The sequence below is a fragment of the Centropristis striata genome, chromosome 15 (assembly GCF_030273125.1).
Source record: "Centropristis striata isolate RG_2023a ecotype Rhode Island chromosome 15, C.striata_1.0, whole genome shotgun sequence".
Classification (NCBI taxonomy): Eukaryota; Metazoa; Chordata; class Actinopteri; order Perciformes; family Serranidae; genus Centropristis; species Centropristis striata.
In genome coordinates, this window is record NC_081531.1 from 16165260 (window position 1) to 16192586 (window position 27327).

The 27327-nt window shown below is 39.7% G+C and overlaps 1 protein-coding gene across 3 annotated transcripts in view; it reads right to left on the reverse strand.

Moving 5' to 3' along the window:
* Positions 1-27327, reverse strand: part of gria4b (glutamate receptor, ionotropic, AMPA 4b) — a 116312-nt gene that overhangs the window by 34420 nt on the left and 54565 nt on the right. For all 3 annotated transcript variants that reach the window (XM_059350941.1, XM_059350939.1, XM_059350942.1), the window contains exons 3-9: positions 24717-24956; positions 15414-15598; positions 9910-9963; positions 9080-9238; positions 5180-5347; positions 4741-4845; positions 2659-2769 (exon numbers count right to left, since the gene is read on the reverse strand). In XM_059350941.1, the coding sequence (XP_059206924.1) occupies positions 2659-2769; positions 4741-4845; positions 5180-5347; positions 9080-9238; positions 9910-9963; positions 15414-15598; positions 24717-24956 (1022 nt within the window). The remainder of the gene's footprint in view (positions 1-2658; positions 2770-4740; positions 4846-5179; positions 5348-9079; positions 9239-9909; positions 9964-15413; positions 15599-24716; positions 24957-27327) is intronic.

Sequence of the window (27327 nt, forward strand, 5' to 3'; positions counted from 1 at the left end):
ATCGATATCAATATCATCACAACTTATTTGTTGTCTTGTAAAAAAACCTCATTAAAATATTCAAAGATCAGGTTAAGAGAAGCCCTGGTGTATGCTGTGTTAAAGGGGAATTCTGGTATTTTTCAACCCACTTCTTATTTTTGTAGCATTTTTCATGCTTTAGTTGTTGACAGAAAAGGAGTAGAAAAGGGAGAGAGAGGGGACATGGCCCTGGGCAGGACTGGACCTGGGGCCGCTGCTATAAGGACTCAGCCTGAGTCTCTACCAGTGAACCACCGGGACACTCCACCCCCTTCAACTCACTCACAATAACACAATAACAATCTGAGCCTGTCAGTGGCAAAAACAAGCACTTTTTGTGGACGTTCATTCACGGTGTGCAAAGGCCCCGTCTGTTAACATTATAGTTCTTTTTTTTTTTACCTGCTTGAAAAATGGCAAAATTCCCCTTTAACTTTCCTCAGTGGAAGAGAGTCACTGTTTGCCTTCAGTCAAATCACCCAATTAAAATGGATTTCACTGCTGTGCATACAGCACCAAGACAGGCCTGGGTTATGATTAGCTTAGCTAATTGTACACTGAAACCAGAGGGCAACCAGCCGACTTTTCATGACAAACAAGAGCACTTCCCAACATGTTGAATTGCTCCTTTATAACTGCTCCTGGTGGTTCCTAACACATGGAGGCAGTCTTGATGCAATATAACACTGCACACTTCATTAAGTTTAAACAAACATTACTCTCACAAACATTAAAAGCGGGAGTGAAAGGCAGCCGTCATAATGTAACTATAATATCATGCTGCATAAAAGCGTGATGGATATGAACTGAGATGATTATGAGAGCATTAGTCTTTCTAAGCTGTTTTAAAGCCTACAGGAAGCCCTCTGAGTGCGTAATGTACTGTACGGTGGAGCAGGTAGTCGGAGAAAGTGACAGATTTACAGCAAACAGGAATTCAGTTAGACATAATGCATATTCACATTCTGGTACCGCCTCACTTTTATAGTTCAGGGTCCATAGATCTTTGCAAACATTACAAATTCAAATCTGGATGGGACTCAAGCTGTGATCGGCCACACAAACACACCGGGCATGACAATGTATGACTCTAACACACACAAACAGGTGTAGTGGGAGCTTGTTTATGCTATTAAACAGACACTGTGCTGTTAGGGACCCATTTTAGCCTCGATGGGTGTCCATCCACAAGCACCGTCCTTATAAAAGACAGTGTCTTTTTCCCTCCATTTGCATTTCATTTTCCTCTCGAGGGGCTCCATTACGGCTCTGAGTGGCTCCGTTTCTTGTTCAGTTTTCTGAACAGGGTGTCCATTAACAAAGTTGCTGTGTCTCTCCTCTCGCCCAGTGTCTTTAGGGCTTCATTTTGGCTCGGGCTGTTGTGTCCATCACTCTGCCATTAAGGGCTTTCATATCCTGCTTGCGTCCAACTGGGGCTCAGTTTCTTAAAATGGGGTTCCTCATCAGGGGCTGAAAAGAGGGAGGATTGTGCTGAGCTGTGACTCTCCATTCCCACCTCCTTCCCTCCTCCACTCAGCTGCTACATGTACGCTCAAAACCTGGCTGCTTTGCTGCAGTCAGCCATGTCAGAGTCACTGCTACAGCCAGAGATTGACATGCCATGCAAAGGCCATTCATTTCTATCATGTGTAAAATGCTTTGATCGATTCTGTAGCTGTATGGAACTCTTTATGAACTCTTTTATCTGTGCAATGAGAACAAAAACCTCAGTAACGGCAGCTGTTTGATTACCTTTTGAGATGTTTATTGGTGCAATAAAAGAGAATGTAAGTGACGGCAGTTGATTTTGGAGTTTGTATGATGGTTTATGGAAGTTTCTATCGGAGCGATAAAAAGAAAGCTCCTTTCTTTAAGAGTCTCTTTACTGATAATGTTGTAATAAAGCATGTGTGATCCCTGAACTCTGGTCAGTCATTGTACACGACATGGAGGCCTTAAGGGGGTTAAATGCTGAAATCTGAGCATCATTGCAAAGCTTATCAATACACAGCTAGATACATGTACTATGGATTTTAGGATAAAATCAATGTGACGTTGAGGAGTTATGTGTGATGAAATGTTGGCTACATAAGTGGAGTTGAGATTATTTTGCCACACCACTAGACTTGTTAGTGGAGATCTTTTTTATGGTGGATTTCTCCCAGTGAGACTACACAAATAGCAGCAAAAGGCTGACAACAAAACATACTTCTTTTTTTTTTTACACAGCTAAAATAAGTCAAAGTCTATGGTAAATTCTGCACATACAGTATATGTCTACATCAAAGATAAAATACAGCATCAAACAAGAACAAAGACCCAGGAATGCAAAGCTCATCAAGAATCATTGTTCATTGATACTTGTAAAGTACCTCAGAAAAAACTGAGGCACTCCACAAGGGGAAGCTGGTGAAGAATAATGTTATTTTGTTGTGAATGCAGGTTTTGATGTTGGAGTTCGGATGCATGACGTGTAGCCGCTGAACCTCCTGACTCTGCATATCCCTCAAGTATTATGTTCAATGTGGTCTGCAGCAGCGCAACGTGATAAAGTCTCCTGGCATTACAAATTTGCTAAGAATATGACTGCATGCGTGAGTGTGTGTGTGTGTTGGCTGGAACATGCCGGTCTCTTACCATGATGGTAGTGACTACAACAGTGCGGTTCTCCATGCCAGAAGTGTCATTTGGAAGCAGCGGAGAGTCCTGGATCAGCACCAGTTTGTCTGCATCGTTCCAATAGCCGATCTGTAGGAACAACGAAGTATGAGATTGTGTATGTGTGTTTGTGTTCACTTGTATGTGTAATACTGTGCTGTAAAAGGCATACTGTATCATGCAACATGCATTACTTGCTTTGCTTAATATATTTATCTATATTTATACAGTTGTATTCACACTACTTCCCAAAAAATGTGCATTTTCGCAGTATATTCCCCGTTTGTGAAAGCCTTTTATTTATTTTATTTATTCTTAAGCAGGGCTGCTGAGAAATGTGGGTTTTTAGGACTTTTCAAAGATGGTAGCGGGTCATTTACTTTGTGATGTCTAGAATAGAAGTTTTGAAAACATAAATGAATGAGAGAATAGCATTATGTTGGAAGAATAAATTATATTTTCAGAGCTCAACTGAAATGTAATGATGCAATATTTCATCATATATTGCCGGAAGAGTCCAAATAGTTTGAGTATAATCAAAGTGTCAAAATGAGTGGTTACCAATTTAGTATTTGTCTTAATAATTATTTTACAGAACTTTTAACCTTATCTCCCATCAGCTGATGAAGACCATGTGATGCAGTTGAAAGCACTGGATGCAGTAAATAAGTAGATTCATGATTATTTTTTTAAACTGCTGTTCAAAGCCAAAAATGTACTTTAAAGCTCTTTTTTTGTCATTTTAAACAGGTATTTATTATGCTGTGATCCCACTTAAAGTCAATAAGTCTTGATAAGAGGTAATATTGAATTTAGCCTCAGCACTAACGCCCTCATGCAAGATTCCAATTTCAAGCTCGATGTTGTGCTGCTCCTTTTTGTCAAAAGCTATTTCATGTTCAGCTGACATTACTGTCGTCTTCCAGAAGTCCTTCAGGGTCAAACTGACCGACTGGAACTGACAGACATGTTATGTTGTGGTCACAACATCAGCATCCTCTGTCTGTCGAGGGGAGGTACATGTCACTGGTTGGCCCGTATGTGATTTTTAATAAACAGCCGACATCTGCAAACCAATATTGTGTCAAAGTGATGTATTGATCTTGTAATAGACAAGAGCTTTGAGAGCAAGCATAAGCAGCTATAAGTCAGTGAGAGTGCAGAGGCTCTGCAAAAGAAGCGAGCCAGCTTGCTGCTGGTTGGCCGCCACTGGGAATGAAGAGCTGTGATTGGCTGCTACCCCCTATGTGCTGGAGCACTGGGATGATTGAGGAACATGGAAAATGTAGGAGAGGCTGTGACACACACACGGGCACACACACACATCGTGTCCTGACAGGACCCTCGCTGTGCACAGGAAGACAGGCCAAAGCAGCTTTTGATTGATGGGAACTTCTCTCCACTCCCCTCCCCCCCTCCCCTCCCCTCTACCTTGATTGCTCTCTATTTCATTTCATCCTCTTGCCATCACTCTCACAAGTGCTCTCTCTCTCTCTTTTTCCAATTTTCTCCTGAATTTCGTCAACAGACATCTATCCTCTCACACCAGAAGCAGAGGTGCCAGCAGAGGCTGAAGCTCTTTTTTTACAACCTACTTATGATAATAGAAAATGCCACACAACATACTGTGTCCTCCCAGCCCCCCAATACTTCACATGACAGCAGAGAATACATTTACATTGACGTTTACATTTAGTCATTTAGCAGACGCTTTTATCCGAAGCGACTTACAGGGAAAAAAGGGAAACAATCAAGGTATAGTGCAATAAGAGCCATTAGTGCAGCAATAAGTACTAGTGACAATTCGTTAAGGGGTAGAATTGTCGTGTGGTGCTAGGAGAATAGATGCACTCTGAAGAGCTGGGTCTTCAGAAATGTTTTAGAGGTAGAGAGGGACGCCCCTGCTCTGGTAGGAACTGGTAGTGTGTTCCACCAATGGGGAACAAGAAATGCAAAGAGAGAGAATACATTGTGTATGCTAAAATATACAGTTATACTGACTTGACTGAGACAAATATACATCCATATCACAAATGTAAGCAGTGTGGTGTGATGTTTTACCCGTCTGGGTCCATTATTCTTCAGCTCAAACACGTCCATTGTGTAGTTAACCCTGCGGCCATAGTGGTCAAACTGGACATTACCTGTTAATCCCTGCAGCCGGACCTGCACACATAGGAGAACACAGAAAAACAAATTATATGAACAGCAGCAAATAGCATCCATCAAGATCCAATTTCTAGTTTGTAATACATTTCATATTTCAGAAGATGTTTTACAGTTATAAAAGCAAATTAGTATGAGTAAAAGGAAAGAATAAAGAATGTTTTGAGAATCAGATATTTAAGATTATACAGTAAATTTTCTTTAAGTCTATTTGTCTTTAGTTTTACATACAAAGCTACAGGGATGCAAGTAAAGGAAGTAAAATCAATGTCTGATGTTTTATCCATTTGCAGTCAAAAATAAGTTTCTGTTCCTCTCTGTCTTCCTCTCTTACCTGTTTGAGAGTGCGCTCCATGTCGATGCCTTGGTTCCACGGGGCGGCGGGGTTGGCGAGACAGTCGCCAGCATTCCCCCGTCTGGAAATGTCTACCTTCTGCCTGCGCAGGTTCCTAAAGGCCTCGGCCATCACCATCACCCCGTCATAGGTCAGCGCTGAGGTGTACTGGGAGACAAGAGGAGGTGATCAGAAATGCAGACCAACTGTGTAGGCACAGTTGGGTTATGTGCAGTGTTCTCTAGCAAGAAGAACAACTTAAAATCAGACAAAAACACTACAGTAGGAACTATGGTTCAACTCTGGGCTATTAGATTTATTAAAAGGAAATAAAAACCCAGAACGGACACAGCATGTGTTTTGCAAATTACAGTCTTTGTAATCCAGAGGTCTGCCTGCTGCTCTGTCTGTTTTGGGTGTATACAGCGCTGGGGGACACACACTAAGCAAAGGTATGAGGCCAATTAAATGCTGATTTAGCTGGACAGGCAAAATGTTCTGCAATATTTGCTGGTCAGATCTCCTTAAAAGCAATCTGCGTAAGGCTGCCTCAGAGAGCACACTTAGTTTCTGCAGGGCCAAGCAGTACATCCTAACGGTCTGGTTGTTGCAGAGAGGCAGCAGTTTTACTCTGCTCATTATTTTCAGGAAATGGAAAGGAGGAGAAGGAGAAAAGGGAAGAGCACATTCCCCACAGTGTAAGCCTCCCAATTCCCCTAATCTATCTTTGACCCGAAGACTCTGTGTTGCCTCTGATTATTTGCGTCTACAAGAATCACTCTCTCCGTCATGAGCCATATATTTCCCTAAAACTCACCTCCGGCACGACAGAAAACTAATTGAGTGAATGACAAAAAGGCAGGAAGATGGAGTGTGAGCTGGGGAAAAAGAAAGGGAAAAGGCGAGTGTTTTGTCCAGCCGGGTAGCAGTCTGGCATTAATTATCCCAGCTAGCAGGAGTTCATTAACTTCGCCTCCGGCCGGGGGTGAATCCTATTCATTAGCCCACTGCTCACTGTGACATTATGGCTCTCTATGGAGACTGCTGCACTCTATCCCCCTGTTACTCTTTGACAAGCTGCCCAAAGTAACACACACAAACAGCCGAGGTTCAGGATAAATTCACTGATATTAGGGACTTGAACATGGACAGGGAGGGAGTTGATTAACTCTTTCCATGGTCAGTCTTATCACACAAGCAGTGTGGGGGTAATGGAGTCATATGATTAAAAATAAATATAATTGTAATCTGTTGCAGGTACTAAGAAAATAATGTATAATTAAATTACAGTTACCAATTAAAATTGTTCTTTTGATTACAAAAGGGTAATATCTGATTATGCTATTTTTGGTAAAAAGCTGAAATGTAGAATATAATGCCTTCTTCTTGTCATATTTCTGGACAACGTGGATCAGCAGTGCAACACCAACAGATTGCATAAAATAGTGATTTTTAAGCTCCAAAATGGTTACAAGTTTGATGAGGGAAAACACACTGGAAAAGGATAAAAGTTTATAGACGAAAACACAAAAGTTGCTGTGGAAGCGAGGTGTCAATCATAAGGTAGCCCTGCCTGAAAACATGCGTGTTATATTTTACCCTAAATGGGACCATAATTTACAAAATGAACATCATGCTGTATGGAAGAAGACTTGAAATTAGTAATTGAGACAATAAATTAATTATGAGAATGTTTACTGAGGTAATAAATCAAGTAAAAAGTAGGGTCATTTTCTCATAAAGCTCTATACAATTGGGCTTCGTTTTTGCAACCAGTGAAGGCTATTAGAAATACTTCCGGTTCCACATTGGCTTCTTTTCAGGCCCAGGAGTAGCAGAGACAGCTCCACTTACATGGAGCTGTCTCTATGTCCAGACGGGCCTTACTTTAATTTTTGAGTGTTGTTCTTAATAAGTTCTGAATTTGCACCGACTCTCACCTGCCAATCAAATCACTGTGCTTTGCTCCAAGCACCTGAGTCTGCAAAGCCTGTGACCAGCAGCTAACCAGCTGTAACCTCTTACGTTTTAAAAGCAATCCTCCCAACCCTGGACATAAGCTAGACTTAAAGCCTGTTTAAACATGCTGTGGAGACACAGATCAAACATTAATACCAGGTGGAAAAATGGTTAAGTATCTCCAAAGCTTGCCGTCATACGGTGCAGCGATCTCTCATTCGACTACTACCTGCTAATTCCTGGAACTTTTAAACACTAGACATTACATTTGTCTTTGCAAAGTGAGTAAACATGCCAGAGGAAGGCCCCAACTCACTGGCAGTGTTAATATATTAGAAGAAAGAAGGGCTGACTGTGACTCAGGCTGTGGACAAACTTAATGGGGAGCAGAGTAATTTAGTCTGAGTGGATTTCCAGGAGAGAGAGCAATTAATCAAGAAATGGAGTGGGGATAAACACACACACACGCACACACACACACAGATAACACAAACACGCATAACGTCATGTGATATCGCCCCATGGTGTAAACTTTTAATTTGAACCACCCCAATCCAATCGGACGCACATTCTACTACACATTGCTTGACTCACACCCTTTCCACTCCACTGCATCTGCTTTTTAAAATAGAAATCTTTGTTCGACACAGATTTGCTAAGGGGGGAAAGGAGCTTCACTGACCACCATGGCGTGATGCCTTCTTGCCCCAGTGCCATTTGCAATCTGTGTGCCTGAAAAGGATGTAAAGTGGGTCAGTCTGTCACATCTCTGCAGATGACAGCGGCGGACGATGCGGAGCAAATTGCTGCTGCTACCGGTTTCTTGTGTGCACATGCTCATGAATGTGTTTTATCACAGTTTGTTATTTATTACATTTTTACATCAAGCCAGTTTTTCATGCATTTCTGTATCGGGATGCTGCTGCTGTCTGCACACCTTGCAGAAAGCCTTTTCATATTATCTGGCACTGTCCTTTCTTGTATAATCCTCCTTTGGTGCTTCTGATATTTTTTCGCTGTCGCAACAACTCAAGTCACCCCAGAGGAATCATTAAAGGGCCGTGGCTTTGCATGTTTTAGCTAATTTACTACATGTAATCTAAACGACTGCCCACTATTCTTCAAACACATGCTATCAGTTTTCAATACACTTCCAACCCTCCAGGTAGCAATTGGTTTTGGCTCATTTCACTACAGTCTGAAAAACCAATTGCAGAGTTTGAAACTGATCTGAAAAGTAAGATATGTACCATTTCTCCATTAAAATAGTCTAAAAACAACTCAACCTATGTAATATATTTTTGTGAGTCGTGTCCTTCCATTTTCCCTTTCTAACAGTATTCAAACCAGAGAAATCTGTCATTTTAATCAAGGACAAACTCTGTGTCAGCCGCATGTCAATGCCGTCTTATCTCCTTTGTACAAATGCGTCAATCTTGTGGTTGTCTGCCAGAAGCTGTCATAAATTGACTTTTTATCCAGTTCAAAGCAACATTTTTACGCTAAATTATTTAGGATTATATTCATCGGATCTTAAGTTATCAGAGAAACAAGCTGAGCAAACACTAGCAGCAGATCAGCTCACTGCCCCTCTGCCGGCATGCCGAACAGCATTGGAGATACACAGATATTTAATGTGAAACTGCTTTGTCCACTATTTATGGGTTTTAATCAACAGGGATGTTAGTTTTGGAGAGTAGGAAACCTCTGCTGATAATTCGGCTTACAGTAAAAACCTCAACGATGAAGACATTTAACAGGAAAAACTGACTACCATGATTGGCATTTTCTTCATCTGTTCTTATTGTTTTGATTGGGAAATCCCTTGCAGGAGAAAATTACATATTACACACTGAAATGTCAGAGTTGGCTTCTCAACGACCAAATCACATGACAATAAATGTTCAATATCTGATTTAATCTGATTTTGACAGTGCATACCTTGGGCGGGGCGTCCGAGCCTGGGTACTCCCTCTGATCCAGCTTATTCCAGCGCTGCATCAGTTTGATGACCATGGGGTTGCTGAAGTCCACCAGCTGGAAGCCCGTCACGTTGGCTCCACCGTGCATGAAGCGCTCCAGGTTAATGTCCTTAAATCCCTTGAGGGGCAACAAGTGGAAAGATCTGACTGAACCCAGTGATGGCAGATAGATACAAGTCAACGAAAGCAACAACTAAAAAATTTCCTCTGGGGAAATTCTGAAAGGCCAAGCGGACTACTGCCGGTGTGTGTACACTATGATGAGATTCTTCAGAGATTTCAAACAATTAATACTAGCAATGTTATGATGCTATATTATATACAAGGAGCACACCTACAACAAGCATTCCTTATCAAGTATTTATTTGCAGCAACCTATGTCCTTTAACCTCAAAATGTGTGTGTGTGTGTGTGAAACGTGGCCTCGAACAAAAAGCATTTTTGAGAGAGAGAGAGAAAGAAAGAAAGAAAGAAAGAAAGAGAGAGAGAGAAAGAAAGTGAGAGAAAGAAAGAAAGAAAGAAAGAAAGAGAGAAAGAGAGAAAGAGAGAGAGAGAAAGAAAGCGAGAGAGAGAGAGAGAGAGAAAGAGAGAAAGAAAGCAAGATAGAAAGAAAGAAAGAAAGGAAGAAAGAGAGAGAGAGAAAGAAAGTGAGAGAGAGAAAGAAAGAAAGAAAAAAAAAGAGAGAGAAAGAAAGCAAGATAGAAAGAAAGAAAGAAAGAAAGAAAGAAAGAAAGAAAGAAAGAAAGAAAGAAAGAAAGAAAGAAAGCATCAGAAGCCATTATTCCTTACCAGGTTGGCCATGATGTAATGGTAGCCTTTGACATGTTTCCCGACACTGACGATCTGTGAGGAGGCGGAGCAGAGCTCAACGTTAATCTGACTGGATTACAGCATAGCATACATTAATTACATTAAATGATGCGTGTGACAGGCGAGTGTGTGTCACGACACGCTGGGACCATCAAGGTTTGCTCCGTAGAAGATCGGACGTCTAAACAAATGAACAGGCAGTCACGTCAGCGTCTCACAGAGGAAGTAAACACTTCACGCTTTCACAGACATGACAATGCTTCTTGACACTCTTACACAACACACACACACACAAGTGCAAACACAGAGACACATCTTTGTGATAAAAAGTGATTCTGAAAGCTGACATCTGCTGGGAAATCCCACTGGACATTCAGACATGCAGTTAATAAGGGTGTGAATTAAGCTGGTAAAGAAAAAAAAAAGCTTTGGATCTTTCTAAAAAGCTTGGATTGATATCAACTCCCCCACAGCTTCACCACTGTTGACACCTGAGCTGCACAGCTGCAATATGCAACATTAAAATATGAACATATGTGATGCAATTATAGATATACATCACAACTTGGAGTGGTTGGAGAGATCAGAGTTTGTTCATATTAAAATGTTTGGTCACTGGGACTGTATCATCAAACAAAAATTAAAACTTTTCACTGTCTGTGGATTTGTACAAGGACACAATGTTTTTAATTCTGAGGCTGGAAATGTTTTTCAGTCATCTTTAAAAGAGAAATAAAAAACTTACCTCAAAAGAAAACTTGGTCACAATTTTTGAGTGTTTTATCACCACAAAGCAAAAAAAAAAAGATCTGCAGTTTATTGACCTTTTATATTTTATGGTTATTAAATGAATCAAATCCAACCTCTTAATTGTAATTTTGTTTTTGTAGGGGTGTAGGGGCAATATCAGATATCCACTATAACCTGTTACATTCAAAAAAGAAATACTGAAATCGTGTTAATTATACACACATGATAAATTTGTGTAAATAATCCTGGGCATCCTAAATAATTTCTGTTTCTGCCTATTGTACACTTAATGGTTAATGACTGTCTCCACCTCCCTACACTCGTATTTTGGTGTTATTAATTTGAGGAATAAGAGACAAAATACACAATTAACAATGATAAAGATAAATTTGACAAATAGCATTTTTTAAAACAATAATATGCTAATATCATTATTGAGAGTTATTTTGCTCATGATAATACTATAGTAAAAATCTGATTTAATGACAGCCCTGATCTGTCTGTTTTATGATATCATCACCCTAAATACAATACAACAATCCTTCAACAAAATCCTCAATTTGAATAAAAATGATTAATCAGATGTATTTGTAGTGGCCCACCTCAATATCAACACTGACTGCCACATATTGATTTTCTATGTTTTTACTATTTAAAATGGATAAAAATCTAAATTCATTGTCAAGCTCAGTTGCTGTTGAGATTCTGGCATCTGGAGAGTGAAGGAGCGGTGAGTTGGAAAATAATGATATGAAAGAATAATTAATGTGTCACTTCTCACAGTGAATCACCTGCTGCATTTTCTCTCAATTTCATCATTTGTCTGATCTGAAAATTCTACAGCCTGTTTTATAATGTCCTACAGTGAACAAGCGTAGAATGGAGAGATAAGTCTGGAACTTTGTTTCATTCTTGTTTGCTCACACACTGTACTACGTTAAGGGTTTTATTGGATGCTTATATTTTCTTCCATGCAGCTGGTCTGGCATGTAAGAAAACTGTTAATTTAACAATGCAGTGCTGGTCCACCTTGCTGTGTGAGGGGAAAACCCCTTTTAATAAACTGAACTGTTATCGGAAGAATCTCCTCAGCAACCTTAATTAGCTCTACGCAGTGTTTTCATGGTATATCAGGCAGATTTTTGTACATAATAGCTGATAAAAACCTGATAGATGTATTACAGTGCTTCGTAAAAGGCAGAACAAGACATGCATATCTAACCTTGTGCTGCTGCAGCCTTTACATTAATGTGATGACATTCAAGTCAGGCTTGTGTCATGTTGGAAAATGTTACATATCTGACCTGTGACTGCAAAGTAAATGTGACTCAGGCAATTATTCAGACATAAACGTAACAGGAAACATTGCTGACACATTTACATAAAAATGTATTAAAGTGTTGAAACATAAAATTCCTCATTTGCTTATTTATAAAAAACAAATGATTATTTATCTAAACTAAAACAAAAAATATATGCCCTAATCAACTGGCTAGGTTTCATGGTGATACGTATCTATTAGTTAAAATTTTACCCTATCCACCTGTAGTGCCTCCACAGTTTATATAACTTGCAAATTAGCTGCCGGCAAATTTAATTCCCGTCTGTAAATAAAACAGGTTTGCATTCTGAGATTTCACACTCTGACATTTAAATTAACATCTGGTTGCTTCTAAGCCTTAATATGTAATGCCCGTGCTGTTAATAAGCAGCTAATGAGGCCCAATTATGTATTCAAATATGTTGTCCTGGATCAGGAGAATTTGGCTGAATGCAAATACAAAGAGGACAACAGTTGGACTGAATACAGGCTGAAATAGATGTGCATGTCTTTGGCAGTAACTTGGACCGCCGCATCACAAAACATTGTATCATCCCACACGCTCTAAATACGACAAAGCGTCACATCGACTTGTGAGACGTTCTGTGAGCTGGCATCAAACGAGGATGGAGCAGGAAGTCTGCTGCTGTGTGTAGCAGAGAGACTCTCTTACACACATCTGCAAAGTAAATTGTCAGAACTATGACAGATGTCAGAGTGGAGATTTCCTGAATAATTGAACAATTACTGAGACACCAGTTGCCCCGGGGAAAGATGGAGGAATGAGGGGATGAAGAGGAGGAGGAGGAGGAAGAAGGCTCACATCATATTCTGAGTGAACTTATGCCAAATAACACCACCGGAGATCCAGACAGGCTGTATTCAAGTTCAACACTTTCTAATTAGCACAAACATACTCCAAAAACAGAGTGAAGCATACAGTGAGTAGGTAAAGTAATAACTTCCTGTATATTCAGTTTCTGGGATCTTGTCATTTCATTTCAGAGAGTGAGGAAAAAGTTTAGTAATTCAAGTGATTTTTCAAATTTTATTGTACTTGTACTTAAAAAGAGTTTTGGATTTTGAGATAAACACATTCTCTTTCTCATCAATAATAACCAATTATCTTCGTCATCACTGATCATAGAGTTGCCTCTGCATCATTAAACCAATGCTAGAGGATAATGCTTCTTTATTACAACTTGAGTCTTTTTTTTATTTCTATTAGTTAAGAAAATGTTGTACTCATTAAGTTAACTGCTGAAATCTGGGAAACACAGCGATAGCGGTCATCGTCTGATTAATTAAGCCACGTTAATAAGAGGTAAAAAAATATTTTTTGTAATAATCTCTCAGGCAAATTCAAAACAAATATGGTTATGTCAAAGTTGAACCAGGACTTTTGACTTCTGAAATTGCATTGATATATTAATATATGTATATGGCACGACAGGTTGGCCTTAAGCACTCTAGGACCGTAAGAACTTTCTAATAAACCCCCATTATTGTGTCCACATTGCGAGAACGAGGAATGATCCTTATTCTTAGTACGCCTTTTTTAGCTCATAATTTAGAGAAGGTACTCTTCTAGCACTAGAGGAACCATGGGTGACGGGTTGTTTCAGAGACATAAATGTATGTTGATATTCGACGAGCAACTGCCATTTTTACGTAACATAAAATAATGGAAGAATGGAAGAAAACACAAATAAATGGACCAAACTATGAAGTCCAGGCTTAGCTGAGCAAATATGCGATGGGGGAAATACAATAATAAATGACTTTGACTCGTCAACCCCTGGAGGGCTTACATGACTCTGCTGTTCTTGTTGGCGGTGTGAATACAAACAGATAAACAGCTGTTGAAGGTATGCAGTTCTCAAAAGAACTCCCCAGTGGGCAGTTTCTCCCAGATAGTCTCCAGAACTGTCCAAAGATACCTCTTGTTGGCTAATTTTCCCAGACTCCAATTCTCCCAAACTGAGGAGCCACAATATAAAAAGTCCCCTGTGGAACTAAAAAAAGCATTCTCACCATTGTAGAAGAACTACTCAATAAGTAAACAACGTGTAGTATTGATGTTTGCATTTTTGATGAATTTTTAAGGCTTGGAAAGCAACTGTTAATTGCCTGACATCAGCTCTCATCAATGCAAAAAAACCTCTATGGGATGCGTCAGTGGGCTGAGACATTAATGTTTGGTCCACACTGCAAGACCTTCAAAGTCAAAGCTGTAACTTTCACACAACACAGCTTGTTGTCTTGTTATTAGGAGTCTTGAAGAATGGGAATAATTAATCGATGATAGATTAATGGTCGTTAAGAATTTGGTCAATCACGTATAATTTTTAATCGATCTGTGTATTTTTTTATTTTAATTGTATCTATGACTGTATATCAGTGCTCATTGAACTGAAACACTGCCGAGCGTTCACTTCTGCAGCCGTACGTGAATAAGCCAATGAGCTGAGAATTAAGTTGGATAAATCATCAGGACCTCAGACAGCCTGTACATCTTCCGCCGCAGGCTGAAGACCTATCTCTTCCAACAATACCTCGGTTAAGTCATGGTCACCTAACATATATATTTTTTTAAAAAAAGAAAGAAAAAAAAAGCTCTTATTCTTTTCTCTTCTTTTCTTCTTTAACATATAGCACTCCTTTAGCGATGACAGTTAGCTCTTAAAGTTATGTACTTACTTGATTCCTATGGTCTATGTCTAGTAACATCAGGTTGAATGCACTTATTGTAAGTCGCTTTGGACAAAAGCGTCTGCTAAATGACATGTAATGTAATGTAATGTAATAAAGCTCCAGTTTGCAAACTGAAAGTTCCAGTAACAATTATAAAACACACAGAAATACAAGAGTTAGAATTTGAGCAAAACTAGCTTACTGTATCAAACCTTTCTAGCATGAATTACATTTAAATTTAATTTGATCCAAAACGTATTTAAACACAAAACACACTTAAATAAGCAAGATTACTGTGAAAACTAACCTCATGCCTCTTCGGGGGCTAAAACATAAAACATTAAACTCCTTGACGTTATCTTTACAGTATCACCTCACTTGAGTTAGTTTAATGATCGCCAGGAATCTCATTTCATACTTTCAAAATAAAAAGTCCGTTATCAAAACAGGCTTTTGCACAGTGCTGTATATATAACTTTTATTTTGCCCATTTATGCATGTTTTTATAGATACACCAATTATAAATATTAATCGATTAATTCATCGTTAGCATTATAGATGCTCGAGTTGGCAGGTTTCTTCCAAACACCCATCCCCACCTGAAGTTGTGGTGGTTTTCAAACTACATGACACACTGTCATCACACACTGCAAGATGACGAAAGCTAAAGAAAACATACACAAATAACAACTAAACACTGATGTCATGGTGGCATCACCTGTTCCAGCATGTTCTGGAGTCTTTCAGCCTCAAGGTCGATGACAAACTTCTTCTCCTGTCTCCGGTCCAGGTCCTCCAGCAGCCGTCGATAACTGGCATCGTTGAAGTTCTCCACACAGATGGCGCTGACCTGCCAGTTGTTTTGTCCGGCCTTCTCCATGATGGCCTGCAGGATGGCATATCCTGATGCAGTCAGACACACAGGACAAGACACATCAAAGGACGGGAAACAGAATGAATAAAAACACGTTGCATGTATTCCATTTATGTGTGTATTTTCAATGCATATCTGGATCCATTTCTTGTTTTTTTAAGCATTAAATGATCCTAAATGCTATTTAGTTATGGGTGTAACAGCTCCTGGGTATGTTTACTGATAAAACTGAGGCTGGTATACTTCCTGGGTTAAATATGACACATTGGGCCATGAAAAGTGATAAAACACATGCTTATAATTGCTGGTTTGACTCACAAACTGGCTTTAGTTGACACAACATCATTGGCAAGACAACCCCTTTCCAACCTAAAAGAAATCACGCTGAAGCAAACTCCTCTGAAGCTTTTATGTTTTTCCAGCAGGATCCTGGCTTTTGGTCCAGTTAGGGAAACGGGCCGGTCTCCATGAGTCCAATTGTGTGTGTGTGTGTGTGTGTGTGTGTGTGTGTGTATGTTGGGGGTTGGGGGCCCTCACTGTCAGTTTTGTTTATAAAGAAGATGAGTGTCAGAGAGGAAACTAGGGAGCTGTGAGGGCGGCTGTTCTCCAGCAGGAACAGATGTCCCCCTTAAACGGCCCCTCCTGGTGGCCATCACAATCTGGCAACCCGTCTCCCTTTGCTCCCAATTAGTGGATTAACCTGTGCTCTGGCAACCCGGTTCCCTCTCCACCTCCTCTATCCCCTTCCCGGCCCTTTGCTCCCCATTAGAGAGTTGTCGGTGCCAGGAGGGACCGCTGGTTGAGACGGCACACACATGCACATGCTCACACATACATGTATCATCTCAGAATATCCTCAGTTACCCCTAAAGGAAGAGGTGGTTCGTGACATTTCAGCTGTTGTGAAGGCAGACCCCAAATGGGATGCAATCATTGTTCATTTTCACAGTTATGACAAGAGCAATGGGGCTGCACGTTGCAAAAGGCTAGAAAAGGACAGAATGTGCTTTGATGAGGTCTTTATTATATCTGTAAGACTTCTGGGACAGACACATTTTCCCCTGTTTTATTTTATGCAATTATTGTTAGTTGACATTAAAGAGATGACAGGAAATGAGGGGAGATGCGACAAGCAACAAAAGGTCCCGTTGGACCCAAATAACCCAGATGTTGCATTTCATGGCCGTTGGGCGACCCACTTATCTCTTTCTAAAGGCCAGTATTTGTTAATATTCCACAATATGTTTTCATTCAGAAAACCTGCATAGAATAATTATGTAATGTATGAAAGGATTTTATCATTTAACACTTTCTAAGAAATATGACTAGGAGATCATGAATAACTTCTTAGTACCTGTGGATGTTCCCAACAACTACTTTTACTGATGGTTAAACAGAAGTTTAAACTTAGATAAGAGAGAAGTTTAAATGAAAAAAAATAAATAAACACTATGGAAACAGTCAAAATTGAGCAGAATTTAATGAATAACCAAACATTGTCAGATTTTTTTTTCTAATATAAGAGCCATTTGATACGGAAGCCCTGAACCGCAAGTGAAGAAACATTTTTTTGAGATGTTATCTCGTTATTTCGAGATAGTATCTCGTAATTACGAGATAAAATCTTGTTATTTCGAGATAACACACCTATGTAAAAAAAAATATATATTTTTTTTTATTTTATTTTTTACTGTCAGATATTATCTCATTATTTCGAGATACTAAGTCGTTATTTCGAGATACTATCTCGTTATTTCGAGATACTAAGTCGTTATTTCGAGATAACACACCTATGTAAAAAAAAAAAATTTTTTTTTTACATAGGTAAAAAATAGGGTTTTTTTTTACATTTTTTACAAAAAAATTTTTTTTTTTTTTTTACATAGGTGTGTTATCTCGAAATAACGAGATTTTATCTCGTAATTACGAGATACTATCTCGAAATAACGAGATAACATCTCAAAAAAAATTTTCTTCACTTGCGGTTCAGGGCTTCCGTTTTTCATTTAAAAAAAAAATACAAATTTAATATTATTCTAATGCACCATACAAACCCGGTATATGGGGCATTGACACTAACACCATGCTAACATCAGCATAGCAACATGCTAACAGTGACTTATTATACAGTATGGTTAGTGTGGGGCATTACGTCCTGCATCACAGTGTCGCGTCGCTGCATTGGGTGTTCTTGTCACCTTTGGATGAAGCTAGCATTAGTAAGAAGTTGTCTATTAACCATGATTAAAGCTAGATGATACCTTGTGTACTGACTAACTAAACAACTGGTCAACAACTTTTACCATTTTCCCACTAAATTGAACATAACACTAAGTTTCTCCACCACACAGCAGGGAGTCAAACCCACGGTCCAGGGTTCAATAACCACATGACTTCCAACCTGAGCTAACCAGCGAGTTCAGAAAAAAATCCTCCATATACCTTTTAACATTTATGTAAAGCCACAAGGACATAAGGCACGTCTTGCTCTGAACTGCAATGGGATCCATAATTACACTTCTCACATCATATTTAGCAAGCGTTAAAATTAGCCTATTAGCACTAAACATAGACTACAGCTCAGGATGAAATCATTGTCTTGACCTGAAGCTAGATGAAAAGGTGAAGTATAAACAACCTTACTGATATCGATCCTATAGGAAGCATCAATATCTGTACCAACTTTCATGGCAATCCATCATCTCATACTGAGATAATTCTCTCTGGACCCGCAGCCTGCTCCTTAAGTCAACCATCAGTTCCAACTATAAAACAGAGTAGCTTTTAAACAAACACTTTTTTACCCATTTCATCCATTTTATGTGTTCTTCTTCTCTCTCTCAGGGACAAACACAGAGGCAAAACTGTTTCCTATTTGATCAATCTATCAGTCCATGTTGTATATCTTTTTTTTTCTCAAAGGAGAAAAACCCAAAACAGAAAACAGACTAAAGCTGCTTTCAAGACGTTCAAAATCTCCCGTTCTCCTGGTGTGAACACACTTTGTTTTGTTACCTTAACATTTACTTTGTGGCATTTGTGTCTGCCTGCCCAGGGACTGCAGACAGAAAGTAGCTGTTGGCTAAATCTGATACAAAGCGTCTCTTCTTATTGCTGGAAATGAAGCTTTTTTGCGCATGGTCCCTGACAAATAAACAGAATAAAAAGTAGAGACTCTGTGCAGAGAGGGATGCCACAGGCTGGGATAAAAACGACTCCCTGTGCTGCAACTACTTTGCTGCTATTGACTGTATTGACTGGAGCTGTTTCAGCTACAAATGAGCAGCTGTTTTGGCACACTGTTAGTGTGTTGTGGTGTGAAACTGTAGTTTATGTCATTACACTGGTGTGCTGTTGTCCTCTCAGTTTGACATACAGTCAATCTATTTGAGGATAGAGGTATGATAGCATGAAAGTGTCATGTAGAGTATTAGTGCTGTTCTTGGATTTCATTGTTTTGCATCTCATATATATATGTTTTGCATATATATATATATATATATATATATATGCATATATATATATATACACACACACACACACACACACACACACACACACACACACACACACACACACACACACAATGCTCACTTTTATTTATTGTTTTGCTGTCTCTTTTATATATGTGCATATGTGCAAATAAACCATAGGACACTATAACTACATAACCTACATTTTGAATGCAATGTAAAGTAGCAAAATTCCCCTTTATTCTTTGATATATCTGCAGAAAAAACGTAATTTTTTATCACAGTATGGCACCGGACTGCAAAGAAATAACTTATGATTAAGGGGAGTCTTAACAGTGCAATGAATATCATTTGTATTTTAAGTATATATTTGTATATTTTATGCTACAACTGACTTTTTAATGTCTCCAACTGATTTGTATCAAAAAGAGAACCCTGTAAAAGGTGTCTTAAATATGTATGTACGTGATAGGGACATATCCGAGACAAAAAGACAGCATCCACAACAGTTTATGATCCAATTCTATTTCTAGAAATAAGAGAACAGCATTGTTCATGCATTAGACCCCTGGTATTTTAGTAAGATTTAAAAATACAATCAGCACCTTGTTGGCCTAATGGAATGTAATACATAATTGCTATGTTCATGGTTCATCCCCATCGCGGATGTCCATTTGCTCAAAATCTTCAAAACAAAAAATATTTTACTTGTTTTATAATACACAGATGTATGTTCTGAGAGCAGTAGTTATATCTGTGCTCTGTGTTTGCAGTATCAAACAGTAAAACTGACATTTTTGATCATGTGCTTTTTTTTTCTCAGATGTTTTTTTTCAGTTTTCTCCTCTTAACAATTTTAAGTGACTCAGAAGTAAGTAGCTCTTTTTCTTCCTGATTTGACTGATCAGAACAGCCTTAAACAACTAAAGCTCTTTGTGCCATGTTGGTAGTTGTCTCAGAACCTGCTCCCTGGTGCCAACTATGCACCTGGACAGCTCACTTGGTGTTAGTGTACATGGCACTTCTAGATGCAGAAGAAATGGCCATCTCCCTCATCCCAACCCACGCTCTGATCGCCTGCAGCTTTGCCATACATGGTTTTTGTTCTGCTGGAGGTAACATGGGTGGACTGCCTGTTTTGTTAATCTCGCATTCTCATGACTTCACTTTATGTTGAATTTCCACTGCGTGGTGCGGCTTGGCTCAATTTGACTTGACTCAATTTTGGTCCTTTTTTTGATTTTGTTTTCCACTGCAGATCGTATGCCCTCAATGTTCTCCAGCTGATAGCACCACCACGTGAAACTTCTGTGACATCAAACAATTTGTTCTCTCTCAGGATCATTGCATAAGCAACCAAATAGAGAAACATTTGTATTTTGTCAATTTTTTTTTATTTTTTATTAAACCTCATAACACTTTATTAAGTAGTTCAAATGAGCCCCATCTTTACACAATTAAACTCTGCTTACAGAAATGCATCAATATAAATAATCTAATAATATATTTTAAATATAAAAAAACAATCTGAGTGGGGCCATTCTGCATAACGAGTACTTTTACTTTTGATACTTTAAATACATTTTGATGCTTGCACTTTTACTTCAGTAAGTTTGGAATGCAGGACGTTGACTTGTAGTGGAGTAATTTCGAAGTGTGGTATTAGTACTTTTACTGAAGTAAGGGATACTTCTTCCACCACTGTTATCACTGTCTCAACAGATATGAATCAGCAGAGTGAGTTGCTTTCACAGTATCTATGATATCACATAATGTCCTATTGTGCCGCATGGTGCACCCACTGCATAGACAGGAAGCCACAGAGATGGCAGTCAAGGCAAGTAAAGCGTGCAAGGGGCCAGCTGATTACCAGCTGATAAATGTGTAGCCCTGAGGCTGTATGTGGAGCAGCAGCCAGCTGCAATCAGCATCAGCGTCAAAGACACAGCCACGGGCTAGTGTGCAGACGAACGCATGTTGTGCTGATTGGAGCAGAGCTGGACACTAGATGGAAGCAGCTGCAGCGTGTGGAGAGCACAGTAAGTGCACATCTGGGTTTATGTGTGTCATTTCTGCCTCTTCTCTGGCTTTGCCTCCCCGTTGTCCCGTCTTTACCCTCCAGTGTGATGCATATTGTCAGTGTCTGTCTACAGAGCCTCCATCCTTCCTCTTTCCTCGCTGAGACAGTCCTTTTCTTGCAGCTCTTACTCTTCGGAGAGCACATAGAGAGGCTTATGCTTTTAACCCAAGCCATTCATCACAGCCTGTCCACACTGCTGCAACCAGTCCATCTGCTGGAGAGAGATCGGCTTGTTTCCTTCTCTTCTTTTCCTTTCCTCCCTAATTCCTAAACTCCCTTCTGCTCTTCTCATCACCTCAACTCTCCTCCCTCATTTTTCAAGTTCTCATTTTTCTTCAGCTTTTTTCCTTCTGCCCTCCTCTATTGTTTTCTTTTTCTTTTTTCTCTTATTCAATCCCCATTTTTCTCTCTGCACCTCTCATTTCCTTTTCTCCTTTGTCTTCCCTACTTTCCTCCCATCTTGTTCCCTCTCATCCTTTTTTCACTCCACTCCCCTTCTTTTCTTTCCTATTTCCTCATTTCCCTTTTTTCCCTCCTTGTTTCCTCTTGTTTAGTGTGCTCAGTTCCTTTCCTATTTTTCCTCTCCTTTCCAATTCCTTTCCTCACTTGTTTCTCTTTCCTCTCACCCTCCCCTTCCTCTAGTCCCCCCTCCTTTCCTCTTCTCCTTTCTTCTTTCTTCTCCTCTTGTGTACTCTCAGTTCCTTTCCTACTTTCTTGTTTCTTCTCCTCTCTTCTTGTATCCTCAGCTATCCTTACCTCCCTCCTTGTTTCCTCTCCTCTACTTGTATTTTTTTCTATTTGCATATTTACATATCTTTCGTTCAGCTCCACTCCCTTAATATTCCTTCCTGGATTATTTTTGTCTAGTATTCTCTTTGCATTACTTTTATTTATTATATTTTCTCATGGGACAGTGTATACGTAAAAACTAAAAGGAACAGCACTCACTACAGTGCGACAGTATCTGGTCCCTTGAATCTCTGGTGCTTTGATGCAGGGAATCAGACTGGCGCTCATTGACTGAGCTCAGCCATGCGCGGGCTGATTCTACAATATAGTCAATACTGGATGAATGCCTGGCCCTGTGTGTGAAAAAACCTCAGGCCAAAGTGCTGGAGCCTGCACCCAAAAGCCTTCTGAAAAGCACTCGCATGTGCATATTAATGTGTACGTATACAGTCAGGCACTGACTGACGGCCGTCTGCACACACACAATTATAGCCGAGCAGAGTCAGAAGTCCTCATGACATATTCGAAGGTTTTAAAATATGAAAGTCTGCCTCTTCAGAAACTGCCTGAGTACACTCCTACTCACATTACTACTTCATGGATAGAGTGTGCAGTGCAAACACTCGACAAAAAAAAAGTAACAATCTGAAGGATGGTGTCTGCCTCTGCCTTAACCACAAAATTGCAGAAGGAAAACTGCACAATTTTTGTGCAGAAATCTGCTTTCATGTTAAGCCAGACAGCAGAATAGATTTAAAGTGATCAGCTATGAAGCTGGCGGGCAAAATAAATGAGTGAAGGACATAAAAGGAATGTAATGTCAGGATAAAACATCAATGAAGAAGAAAATGAATAGAAAAGATGGATGAATAAACTGACTAGATGAATGATATCAGAAATCAATACATTTCTGTAAATGTTTCATTATGTAATAGTATGAAACAACTGAAAAAACTGCCAAATACTTTTTACATGCAGCACTGACAAATACAACTCAAGGCCATCTGTACATTTCATCAACCATTGGTAGTAATAGTCCCCGTGCTGAGCCAGTCATGTTTTCATATCCAGTATATCCTCAGCAGCCAGAGTTTCCCACTGTTAGGATGACAGCAGCTTCAACAGAACAGCACAGGCCAAACATCAGCGATCGCTCAGTTGCTGGCTGCTGACTGATTTTAGCACCATGGACAGAGGCAACAGTAGAGCTGCCACTTCTATAAAGAAGACAAGTTTGAAACCTAATATATGGCTGGACTATGTATGGGCAATGTACTTAATTGCCCATACATTATCTATCTATCTATCTATCTATCTATCTATCTATCTATCTATCTATCTATCTATCTATCTATCTATCTATCTATCTATCTATCTATCTATCTATCTATCTATCTATCTATCTATCTATCTATCTATCTATCTATCTATCTATCTATCTATCCAGCATAATGTTTATGTTGAATGTTTTTTTGATAGTGGGCCCTTTCACTCCGTACATTAAAATATTACTATTATTTACACACTCACTTACCGAAGTCTTGAAACATCACACCATAATCTTAATCTTCATGCCTGTCACAGACTAATGCTGATCTTAGTTGTGATGCCTTTAAGCAACCTTAAAATCAGCCTGTGTGTTTATAGCGCAGCTTGGTCTTACAGCGAGGAACCTTGTTGTGTTTTTGGAGAACACTTGATCAGATACAAGTAGGTGAAAGGAGAGGAGGCTTTTTACCCAGTCAAGCGTGTACGACCTGAGATAAGAGAAAAAGAGGCAGGGAATGAGTTGTTCTGAAGGGAGGCCATCCTGATACGGTCCTCACTCTGTAGCTCCTATACAACCAATCTGCTCAAACGCTCACTGCAGTCCCCACAGCAGCAGAGAGAGAGAATGAAACCCCCCCTGACTACCTTCTGGAAAATGTATGAAAGCGAGATGTGGAGATGTGATCCAAGCAGTAGCCCATATCCATTCTGTCTTGTAATGGAAATGTGACACAGAGGGTGGGTGGGGGGGCTGCGGGGGGGAGTAAGTACAAACCTATTGACTCTGTGTGTATGTCGTGAGAGAGAGAGGCGAGGGTGGTGTGGGTGACAGGGGGAAAAAAATGAAAAGAGAAAAAGAAAAAATCCAAAGAGAGAGAAACACATACGGATGAGAGAAATACACAGCCCTAGTCCTCAGGAGGGGAATCGAGCCAGAGACAGATGGAGAGAAAGGTCCAACACTATCCACAACACTTCTAACAGCAGCTGCACTGCAATATTGATCACTTGGTGGCCCCAAGACATGTTGTGGGTTAAAAAACAGCCATTATTTTAGCGGCACATCCATTCACACCTCAGTGCTGGCCATGTAGGTGGCATGAGGGCAAAGAAACAGAACATACCCACCAGCTGACAGACTTATTGCAGTAAAATCGAATTATTTAGAATTAAATAGACCTATATTCAGGTTAATGTAATGTTTGAGAGCTGCAGACATTTTCAATTCCTTAAAATTTGATTTAGTATTAAAAAAACACGCATAGAATCAGCTCAGTCGGCAGAAAAAAGAACTAATGTTATTGCAAAACACCTTATCTTGAAAAAACGTGCTAAAAAAGACCTATTTTTTGTTGGAATATATCAACCCAGTCAACTTGAATAAATTATGGCATTGTCTTTCTGCAAACCGCAGATCCTGTACATTGAATCTCAATGTTTCTAAACCACTGCAATCTGCTTGGGTCACAGTTTTAAACACATGGTTGATGTTGTGAATTCAAACAAAAACTACAAGGTACAGTTGGGGCAAATCAGGCGAATTAGTTATGCTAATTATTAGCACACGCTGGCACTGCACATGTTCATAAAACTCACCCCGGTCGGTGTCGTACAGGAAGACAAACTTGTTCCAGTCGTAGTGGTCGAGGAGGGACAGGAGCGCCCCTCGGATGGACGGCCGGAGCTGCAGGGTGAACTGGCTCTCGCCCTCGGTGGGGAAGCTGGGCGTGATGAGGGAGATGTGCAGGGCGCTGCAGAAGGACGTCAACGTGTGGACCGATCGCTTGTCGTACAGGCCGAAGATGGCGAAGACACCGCGGGAGTACTGGGAGCAAACTGGGGAAGAAAGAACGAAACAATTAATAAATAAGAAGCGAGGGCTTGTGGCGATGTGACTTGGTTTGTGAAAAATTTTAAATACATGTAAAAGGATTTACAGCCAATAAAAGCAGCAAAAAATAAAGTCTTTGTAAAGAGAGGAATTGATCCATTGTTTACATCAAAAACAATTAGTGCAGCTTTAAACATAATACATTTGGAATAAATGTCCATTTTCTAATTGGTTTCTCCTGTTTGAACAAAAAGCTTATTGTTTCTACACAGTTTACACAACAGGGACGGTGTCAGCCTGTGAATCGGTTCACTTATCTTTTATTAAGCACTTTTTCCCCTGTGATAAAGTCATTATGTACCAGAGAAAGACATTTTTTAAACAATGCAAATTTTGGCACAGTGCCAGGAAACTAATACCTGCACACAGGAAGTTGTCAGGTTGTGTTGGAAACACAGAAGAAGAAGAACAAGAACAAGAGCTGGGTAGTTAACATGAGCAGTGATAGCCATCCTAATTGACAAATGCTGCTGAGCAGATGATGAAGACAAAAGAACGTGTACTTTTGAATGACAATTGATAGCCAGGAAATGCGGTAAATAAAATCACCACAGCAATGAATGCTTAGCGCCACAACTGGAGTCAAAATAACAAACCATTATCCTGTTGATTACCACTTTAAATCCTTTCAAGGGAACCACTGAATGCAGTAAACAGAGATCAAAACCAAACGCATCCGTTTCCTCTGATGCTTTCATCTCGAAAGCTGTTCTCTTCACCCATTTAAACAGCAACAACAGTACCAACATTTCCTAGCGGCACACTGAATCATTCCCCTCGCTGTAATGTAGATATATTCTAGAGGACGTCTTGCCCATTAACAAAACACAGCACATTCATGCGTTGCTTCATCGTTTCAAAAAAGCACAAACCGAACCTGCGTCTGTTGTGTTTTTGTGGTCAGGCTTTGAATTAAATGGAAACTTCACATTTTCGTAAAGTCTACACAAGCTGGACACTGTGTACACACTGTGTATTTGTGTCCTGCTTAAGGAGATCTCCTCATTATAGAAAGGTTTGGCTGTCTACAAGAGACGTACTGTAATTGCCCACTTTTTACACACACGCAGAACAACAACAAAAAGGGACGATAATGAGCATCCCCTGCCAGTTTCCGGGTACGATGAGAAGCAGAGCGAACGGCAAACTGAAGGAAGAGCTCAAGATGTTCCCGTTGTTGAAGGAAAATGGGGGGTGGGGAAAAAAACAAGAGGACTACTTTACTGACAAAGCCATTGTTTCCATACAGAGTGCAGTACTCAACTGTAGAGAGAGACAGAGAGAGAGACAGAGAGAGAGAGAGAGAGAGAGAGAGAGAGTCTGCATCTTTTCTGATCTGCCTGCAGCTTCCTCTCTCACTGAGACAAACAAGACAACAGTCAGAGAGACAGAGAGAGGAAAGCAGTGCTTCTTCTGTGCACACAATTAAGGTACATGGAGGTGCTGGGAACTACAGTATCAGGAACAACACAGAAGTCAAGACTGTACTGTGGTGGGGTTTGTTGTAATATCAGAGCTAAAGTTTGATTTTCCTCGTGGCATGACTCATTTAAAGTCAGTGTCAGTGTTGGCTGATGTTACAACAAATATTTGTTTTCTTATTTATCTTCATGGATCTGAAGAAATGGAAAATCTGACTAGAAAAAACCCTGAGTCATCTTCAGAATATGATGAACTTGTTTACTCTTGTAGTGTCTTTTTTTTAAAAACATGTGCTTTATAGATTGAACTTGAATTGCACATATGGACACAACTGCTCTGTGCACTGTTTTTCATGAAGGGGCTTTTGTGAATTCTAATGCTAACTTTTGCAGAGCAGTTCATATGATATCCTATGAAATGTGTAATGTAAAAAGTGATGTTTTGCTGACACGTTAATGCTGTAAAATGGTTAGGGCATCAGAACAACTTTCCTTAAGATAAAAAAAAACAACAGGGCTTGCCTTAAAAAAACACTTATTCTGGACATAACTTCCAACAACTTGACACAATCATTGGCCTCCTGACTGAAAGACGGGGAGTTTGGCCCATTCATCAACCTTCCTGCCCACGTTACACACCATAAACCTTGGATGTAATTAACAGTGAAATCTGAACAGTATTCTACTATACTGATGTCATAAAGTGTCATACTCTGCAGTATATTGCAATTCAATCTGGGAGAACAAATATGTGATTACAGCACTTTAAGATAATCCCAGAACCGGTAATACACTAAAAATGTATTTCTAGTAATACACAGTGTTTCTAAAATACACTGTAAAAATACAGTTCTTTGCAGGTTAAGCTGCTGCCAGTTAAATTTATGCTGAATTC